At 45.9% G+C, this 9,247-nt stretch overlaps 1 protein-coding gene across 1 annotated transcript; it reads right to left on the reverse strand.

The window, feature by feature from the left end:
• Positions 1–5,450: 5,450 nt before the first annotated feature.
• LOC125285343 (UPF0500 protein C1orf216 homolog) lies at positions 5,451–8,163 on the reverse strand. The gene is made up of 2 exons (XM_048229757.1): positions 8,048–8,163; positions 5,451–6,945 (listed from the first exon to the last, which is right to left on the reverse strand). Exons 1-2 carry the CDS (start codon positions 8,050–8,052, stop codon positions 5,931–5,933), a joined length of 1,020 nt encoding a protein of 339 aa, XP_048085714.1. The 5' UTR covers positions 8,053–8,163; the 3' UTR covers positions 5,451–5,930.
• Positions 8,164–9,247: the final 1,084 nt, after the last annotated feature.

The raw sequence follows: 9,247 nt of genomic DNA on the forward strand, positions 1-9,247 counted from the left end.
TAGCCTAATATTAGGAAAACTTAATGTAATACGGAATTCATTACAATTCATATTTCATAAAGACTAACTGAAAATCCATACCCAATACAATCTGACACTAAATGTCTTTTTATAAACTAAGTTCTTATCTCTTTTAGCCCAGAGGTTAGACTGTTTATTTATCAACTTTCAACAACAAGCTGCTGTAGTGGTGCAGGATTTAAGTGGGATTTTAAAACTCATATTCATCTTTCCTCTATACCATGTTTCTGTCAGCAGTTGCGCCTGGTTCAGCCTGACTGCTTCGTTAGAACTCTTCATTTGCATTCAGATTAATTATCTAATTACCCACAAATGTCCGGCGGCCAGCCCACACCCGCTCGTCAGCTTTGAGCCTGTAATTATTTTAATCATTTACTTTCATCTGGAGCACTCTTGCCTTACTCCTGCGCTTAGAGGCCATCCTTAATTACCTTGCCAAGACTTCTCTCTTCTTTTCATGAGAGACGCAGTGTGAGAGAGAGAGGGAGCGAGAGAGGGAGAGAGAGAGAGCCCGATGGCGACATGTGGCAGGAGCAGACAACACTGAGGAAGCTTGCAGCTCTGCAAGTTGTTGCCCTGATTCTTCTTCTCCTCTCCCTCTCTAACCCCAAAGCAACCTCATCTCTCTCCCCCTGTCTCTCTCTCTCTCTCTCTCTCTCTCTCTCTCTCTCCCGCCCTCTTTCTCTCCCTCCCTCCATGTCCTGGTCTCTCTATCTCTCCACCAACCCCTCCCCCACTTCCTCCCTCTCCCCCTTTTATCACAAGCACACACAGGAACCGCCTCTGGGCTTCAGCACTCTGACTGCTAATACACTCACACACACACACACACACACACACACACACACACTCACACACACATACACACTCTCTCATACACACATGCACACACACACACACACACACACACACACACACACACACACACACACACACACACACACACACACAGATGTACTCGCACATGCAAAACACAGACCTCCCACACCCACTCACACACACACACACACAAACACATACACACAGATGCACTCGCACATGCAAAACACAGACCTCCCACACCCACTCACTCACACACACACACACACACACACACACACACACACACACACACACTCACACACACACACACACACACACACACACACACACACACACACACACATTATGTGACACACATATCATGCTTGTTTGTCTCTTCTATATTCTTCCCTCCCTCAAGTTGGCAATCACACTGTTCTATCACAGCATCTGGTTTGTGCCCATCTGAGACCAGTGGGTCTGACCCCTCTCAGTGCAAACTTCAAACACACACACACACACACTCAGCTCAACTCCGCTACAGCTGAAGGGACAAGTTAGCTATGGCTCCTTGCAATGTCTTGGTTCAGGATTACTTTGCAGCCAGTTGTTCATTCTGATAAATATAAGTGCCATATAATGTAGAATAAAGATTAGATCAATTATTTGTATGTTTACAGGAGAATGTTGCCCATACTTTGATGCAGACTGGATTAGAATGTTACTGAATGTTAGCTAAAATATTAGAATACTGAATAACTCCTGCAAGAAGCAACAGTGTAAGTATAGCTACTGATGTTCATAAAAGCTTCACCCATGTTAGAGGTCAGTTGCAATGAAAACTACTGTACGGTACTCTTCTGGAGACTCCTGATGGGAGTAAATTCCTTGTGTTTTTAATGAAGTGCACAGAACTGTAAGTGAGCAACAGGGAAAACCCCTTTAAAACCCCTTTTAAAACATAAATGCAATACAATATTTTTGATCCTAGAAATATTCAGAGGGAAAACAAATGAGAAAGACATGCTTTTAAAGTTATCTACCTTTTTATAGAGAAATATGATTTCGATTTATTTATATAGTTGTAGATTTCGATATGAATTATCTGCAATAGCGTTTTTTTTGTTGTTGTTGTGATTTTCCATTTCAAATCACACTTTTTCAAAAGAGAAAACAGACATTTCTTTGGTAGATGTAGATATTAGCAAGGCAGTGCTGCTGAGGCGACCTGGGAGGGAATGCCAATAAGTTATGGTGGGAGTGGGAGGCAAGATGCGGTAGGCTAATTTATTTATGTGTGGACTATAAAGGCTGAGCTTTTGTTATGTAGGCTATCTCACATATTGCTCTACAATGTGTTTTCAGAGCAATTTTACACAATCTGATAGAAAACAAGACACATTCTTGTCAGAGCTTTTGGTTGTATACATTTTGATGAAAAACAGCATTTTCAGCAGATCACTCACAGTAAAACGGTTTTGACTGACTTTGTTTGACTTGATCAGAAGGTTAATGGTGCATACAAAAATTAAGTTATAAGATGTGTGACATTCTGTTATTATGAGAACGGATGATATTCTTTATTTGAGTTCTGTGTTGTGTTTTTTGTCTAACTGTTTATTGATACAGTGAACCTGTGAAAGAGCGTGTGCGCAATCTAAAGTTTGCAAGTGTGTGAATGACTGTTGTCTAAGAGATGCAAGCCCTCGACCAAGCGCCGTGGGATTCATCCCACAAACCTCGTGTTGTAACAACACTACTCTCAGGGGAGCAGGCAGCATATAGTGTTAAGTTTGTTTAATGTAGCAGTAGAATTAGCATTCTTGAAGAACGCCGTTCGTGCCGGTGTCAGGGGGATAGCTTTTCGGTTTTAATCTGCAATTTTACGGTGCTGAGTCTGAAGGACTGCGCCCCCCATCCGCTTTTGTTTTCGGCTGTCGCCGTTTAGCGGTGCTTTGCTACACTAAACTGGGAAAGGACGTGCAGAGAACCTGGGCACGAGAGATCACTTCATCTGAAGAGGGTGAAAAAGAGCAAATTAAATGGAAGTGACAAGCTCTGAAGAAATCCCCCCGGCAGCTGTGCGAATTCAACATACTCGACCACCCCCGACTCAGCCGGCCTCCTGACCCCCGTGCCTGGCACACGCACCTGCCTCTCCAAGGCGCGTTTCCACCGCGCAAGATTATCCCGGGGCGTGGCGCGCACGGCCTGCTCTCATTGAGGTCTTGTGAAAACCCTTTATGCGTGAAAAAGCCCCCTTTCTCCTGCTATTGTTCAACACATTTTTATGGGAAAACATTGGGCATTATGAGGTTTCCAGATTTACATGGGACTCCATAGACTGGTATAATCCTTTCAACCGGTGACCGAATGAAAGTTTAAGTCTGCTGTTTTCATATTTATTAGCTGGTTAAAGCAGACGATGCAGCTGAGCAGTCCTGACCAACAGGCTTTTTGCTTTCCACTTTTCTTAGGATTGACTGTCATTTACCTTTTTTTACTGACATGCTTCTAAATAGCCTGATGTCTCAACGCAAAGATGATGTCTCAACACAATTTAAACAGGTCGTTATTATTTAATTGTTTAATTTATAGTCTCACTTGGATTTTCCATATCCATCACAATTGAATGGGGTAGCCTAAATGTAGCATCTATCTATCTATCTATCTATCTATCTATCTATCTATCTATCTGGTCTCTGTCTATCTACGGTCTGTCTATCAGTCTGTCTCTGTCTGTCTGTTGCCCTCTGTAGACAGATAGCATCATCCTCCTCGGGCCGCGGGCTTCGAGCAGCCCCCATGCCCACCACCCCTACTGTCAGAGTGGATCTCTTCCACCCCAGCAGAACGCTGGCGGCTAGTGTGCTGTCACACTACATCAGGCGGAAACAGAGCGAGGGGGGAGAGCAAGGGAGAGAAATAGTGAGGGGCGAACCTATTATAGGATGCTCGCGAAGCCTGGTCCGTGTCTCGCTCAGGTCCAAACTGAGATTATATGGGACACGTGTCGCCCCCCAGTGACAGTATTCGGCCAGTACATGTAAATCTCCCAAATTCTCGGAATGGACTTGGGACATACGACCAAACAAGGTCAAGAAGTAAATAGGCTAGCTACAGTTATTTTTATGTCTTGCCCTATCATTGGCCAAATTTCAGTAACAATGATACTGATAATCTGGTAAAAATATAAACATTTAGGGGTTGACGACCATCAGCTACACGCCAAATGACGCCTATAGTTAATGAAGAAAAAATAATAACTCATTACAGAATTACAGAAGTAATTATTTCCTCAAGTAGGCTATTGAAGATACAAATACGAACGAGAAACATAGCCAAGCATTTAATGCAGCAAAAAGTAAATTTGCAGTTCGTTCTATGTGTAGCCTAGTCTTAGATGAATATATAGGTCACAGGCGAGGTAGCCTATAGGCTTTGTAATAGGCTAAATATGATGGAGCACATGACAGTGAAAGACCATGGATAGGCATCCCCAGCAGGTTTACCTAGAACACGTGGTGAACACCTTTTGACTTTTGAATCTGATACTTATTAGCGTTATCAGCGCTCAGTAAGGCGCACCGGTGGCCTCCTGTGTCGCGCATTATACAGTGTCGCTTAATGAAGTCGGACTTAATTTTTAAGTGGCGATGTCTGAAAGTTACATGTATAGCACAAATGCTGTGAGGCTATTTTGCCTGTAAGTGCTTGGCTAAACAATGTGTCTAGTAACATGAATATTTAAATGTGACACCCGCATTAGGTCGCATTGTAGCATTTAGGCTCCGTGTTCCATGGTTTTTACAATTTTGACTACAGAAGCACTCTTTGAAGGCGGGAAATGTAATGGATAAAGTGTGACGCCCTACTAACACAAAATTCACAAACAACAAATTAATATTATCGTCTGCTGCTACGACGCTCTGCCACTATTATGCATACAGACCATGGTCCATAATGGTGATAAGCGGAGAGCAGAAATCTGCGCCTCAGGGCCGGGCGGCACAACCGGAGATTATCCTCCACTTGCCTCAAGGGCTTGGCTCTGGAGCGCGACTGGACCAGCGAGTGCGTCCCGGGCTTGGAGAGCCAGAGCCCCGAGGCACATACTGCAAAGAAAACCAGGGACACAGGGAAGCGGGGCTGCAGCCGTTGCAGACCTGTTCAAACGATGGATTAAATTACGAACAGTATCTGAGTAAACATGCGCGCACATATCATGCGTGTAGGTCTACATGCGCGCAAAGTTAAATAGGCTGCACTAGGGCGATAGATGTGCGTTGTTGTGGATAAGTATGTGATTGATGCCGAAAAGGAATGACTACTATTCAAAACAATTATTCATCTGTGAACATGCATAAGTGGACTCTTGTGATATCAGGCCAATTGGTGAGGCCAATTTCCAGGCGAATGTCATAGACAAAAGACAGGCTCCTGAATGCAAAACTGATTACCCAATGACCAAAGACTGCCATAAACTGTTTCTATATCTGAATCACACAGACTCAGGATGGATAATCCTAATAGGCCTAACTTAAGTTGCTGAAATGTTCAGTTCAATTGAATCGATTATCTTTCACTTGAATTATTCAATCAATGAACAGACACCTTAAACACCTGAAAGAGGTTAGATATTTATTCCATATAATATGAATCAATTTATGATATAAGCTCTTGGATAAACTTTAATATAATTTATTTCAAAGGTCATATATAGAGTTATTGTTAAGTATCTGTCCAGGGCTCTGACTGGGAGCAGAAATTCAACCTATAACCAACCACTCACACACACAGATAGATGCACAGACACATGCTGTCACTCACACACACACACACATACATAGCATAGCATACACACTCATACATAGCCTGTCCGAGGAGCAGAAAGACAGAACAGGGGAATCACACACCAGGAAAGAACTAGCCTAGACATCACCTAGACTAAACAACACTGATCCCTGCAGAGTCGGAGAGGGAAAGGAGACCATCACAGAACAAGGTCTGATCATCGCGTTTTTGGTTGGGGACAGTCCCAGGATGACACCACTCTCCACACTAACGCCTGACTCTTTCTGAACTTTCCCCTGGGCTATCCTGGCGTCTCAGTGGCTGGCAGCGGCCCCCATGCGCAGGAGCTCTTTGCGGTGTGTGAGGATGACGTCGAAGCTGTTCTGCAGGCGGTTCTGCTGGTCCTGCACGCGGCCCTGGAGGGTTCTCACCCAGCGGATCAGCGCCAGGCGCCGGTACATGGTGAGCTGCAGCTGGTGCTTCTGCATCTCTTGCTCCTTGAAGCGCTGCCGGTCTTGGGCGCTCCACAGCGCCTCCAGCACCTCGTCGCCGGTGCCGCCGCCGCTACCACCGCCGTCCCACTCAGAGTCAGAGGAGCCGTCCTCCACCCCCGGCTCCATCCCTTCCAGGCTCCCCCTGAAGCTCTCGGCCCCCTGAGGGCCTGAGAAGGTGTGGTCTTGCTCAGTGCTGGGTGGGCCCCCGATGCAGAGGCGGTCCCAGACAGATGGGAGATTGCCAAGGCCGGCCTCTCCGCCGTCGACGAGCGAGGAGGCACTGCTGCTGTGGGAGCTGAAGGCAAACTCTTCATCACTCTCGCCCCACTCTAACCCATCTTCCTCCTCCTCCTCCACCTCCTTGCCGCTGTAGTCTTGGGACTCCTCCAGCTCCCTCTCCTTCTCCTTCTCCAAGTCACTGGGTCGCCTCACCTCTTCGTCTATCCTGCCTTCTTCAGCTCCCTCTGGGGGCACCCGGCCGCCTCCGTCATCTCCGCTCTCCACCTCTGGGAGGGGCTCCAGTGGGCTCCAGCAGGGCAGGCGGGACAGCGGGGACAGCGGCCCCAGAGGAACCCCGACATGGTGCATCGGGGTGGGCAGCTCGCGGCCCAGCGGCCCCAGGGAGCGAGGCCTCACCTGGTTGCGGTTCTCGTCTCCCCCCAAAGTCTCGTCGTCCTCGCCCAGGAAGTTGAAGTTGCTGTCTTTCTCACACTTCCTGTTAAACTGCTGTGGGCCATTGCTGAGCAGGCGCAGGGAGGAGGACATACCTCCATAGGCAGCGTTGCTCGGGCGATCCTGCTGGAGCATTCTGGACTGGGTGTGGGACGCTATTGCTCTGTAAGGGGCAGACAGGAAATCAGAGAGAAAGAGAGAGAGTTTTACAAACTTGGCCTGCTTCTGTCCTTACCAGAGTTGTGTTCAAATCCAGAGTTTTTATTTCATATTATTTTTAAAATACTAGGCTACTCATGAAACAGGATCAACAGGTCTTAAAGATTGTGTAACAAACATACAACCCCAAAATGCCCTATAGACTACTGGAAATCTTATCATGATGTGGGTCTAATTGGTTCCATGGCAAGTTGTTAGGAATGAAAGCACAAAAAAGACTGCAGCCCTTTCCTAAATTGTCATTGCATAGCATAAGTAAAAAAAAGAACCTAGTAGAACCAATTGTTTTAGTGAACAAAAATGCTATTCAAGCCAAGTACAAATATTACAAACATCACTTATTACGCATTGGCTGACCAAAATTGTCTCTATAATAACTAATATTCTCCTGTCTGTAGCATAGCATATAGCGTAACCCAGCTCTTTCATGTCTAGTCTAGCTCATTCAGCTGAAATTGTAACAGCAAGCTATTGTATTCCATTTCCATTGTATAATTTCCGATCAACAACATACGAAATGCAACCTATACAGATGTACAGGCACGTGGTGCTGAAGGACCGCCACTAAGCGCCTCTGGCGTAGCGTGACGACCAGGTTAAGTTATGTCTGATCATCAAATTAACGTGACAAATGTAGACCCCCGATCATAAAGTCAACGTCACGTCCTTGTCTTCGGTGACTGAAGGGAATGTAATGAGGTGAGAACCATACATTATGGCCTATACCTTGCTTGACATCTATAGCGTGACGCCTAGCTGAAGGACACATTTCCATAAGCCACTATGAAATGCTATACATTAGACTGCGTCTCTTGAACTAGGTTAGAACGTGGCGAAGGCTCGTGTTCTACAACAGTAAACGGAACTGTCAAGACTGTATGCTATCATCAAAAGCGGAGAGAAATATATTCTTTACGATCCATGCATAGATAACGCCCATAAAATATCGTAATAAGGTAATTTGAAAAAAAAAATGAAAAATATGATGTCGAGATTAATCCTGCTATGGCTTGTTATGTAAGAGCATCGCTCTGTTTGAATCTCACCCCATCTCTCAGCTCCTGCGCTCGGCGAAAAAAACCTTGCGCTCTCCGTTCATCCACAGCTAGTGGTGTTCTAGTCTTTATTACATAGCCTAAATCAGGGACGCACAAAAACAGACTGTCTGAGGTAAATAAATAGAAGGCCTTGTCTTACCGTTTATTCTTTGTAGACGATAAAGATGCCCTCCCCGTCGGCCCTCCTCCCGCCGAGCTGTTAAAAGGATGTTTATCAGTGAATCCACCTCCCCTCTCCCCCCCTCCCTTCCTGTGTACAGTGCTTATGATGCGCTTAGGCCTACTGCTGGCTGAGCGTATGACTCACTTCCCAAACTGGGCAGGGGCCGCAGAACAAGGGAAATGAACACAAACTGGGCAAATAGCTTGTTAGGTAGCACGGGACCAAAACATAATTAACACACAGGGGGCTACCATTTATACAACAACTTTGCAGGGATGTTCTATGTTTTACGGATTTGAGAATCATTAGTATAGGCTGCCTATAATGCATGGCTCTATTTGGTTGAAGTGATATTAGACAATTGTGACATCTGATCGTTTGGCATCACAGATTGCGTGTGTTGTGTCTGAGCATGTTTTTGTACATCACACAGACTCCGTAAGTAGCCTGTGTTCTCTCCCGTCCCATGACAAGCGATGGCTGCCGGCAGAACACCTCCCCCCTCCCCCGCCTCAACCCGTCCAACAACATCCCCATTCAAGTGCGGCTCCTCCGGGCGTCTCCAGGCCCCTCCGCCTCGCCAGCCTTCAACAGTAGCCTTAACACATAAAAAATACATCAAACAAGAATGCGGCCTGCGGCCTCGTCACATGCTAAACCATCTCCATCTTCCAAACGAAAGAATGAGCAAAGGGGAAAGAGAGTCTGGAAGACCGAAAAGAAAATAAAGACTAGCTCAACTCCAGGAGGTGACAGAACGTTGCTATGAACATTGCATTCAAAGTCATTTTGATTGTTGAATGTTGCGTGGAACCCAATGGAACTAAATGGACAATACGGTTCCAAACGCAAAATAAACAAAAGGCAAGTTTTAAGTCGAACATAGGCTACACAAAAATGAGGCATCATGACTTTGATCTTAGCTGAGACCTGTGTGCAAGAGTTAAAGCCCTGTGGAGACTCGAGCTTTAACCCTCCTCCCCTGCCGCTGCTCCGTGTCTGTGCGCGGTGCAGATGAGTGTGAC

This window comes from Alosa alosa, chromosome 20 (genome assembly GCF_017589495.1).
Source record: "Alosa alosa isolate M-15738 ecotype Scorff River chromosome 20, AALO_Geno_1.1, whole genome shotgun sequence".
Taxonomy (NCBI): Eukaryota; Metazoa; Chordata; class Actinopteri; order Clupeiformes; family Clupeidae; genus Alosa; species Alosa alosa.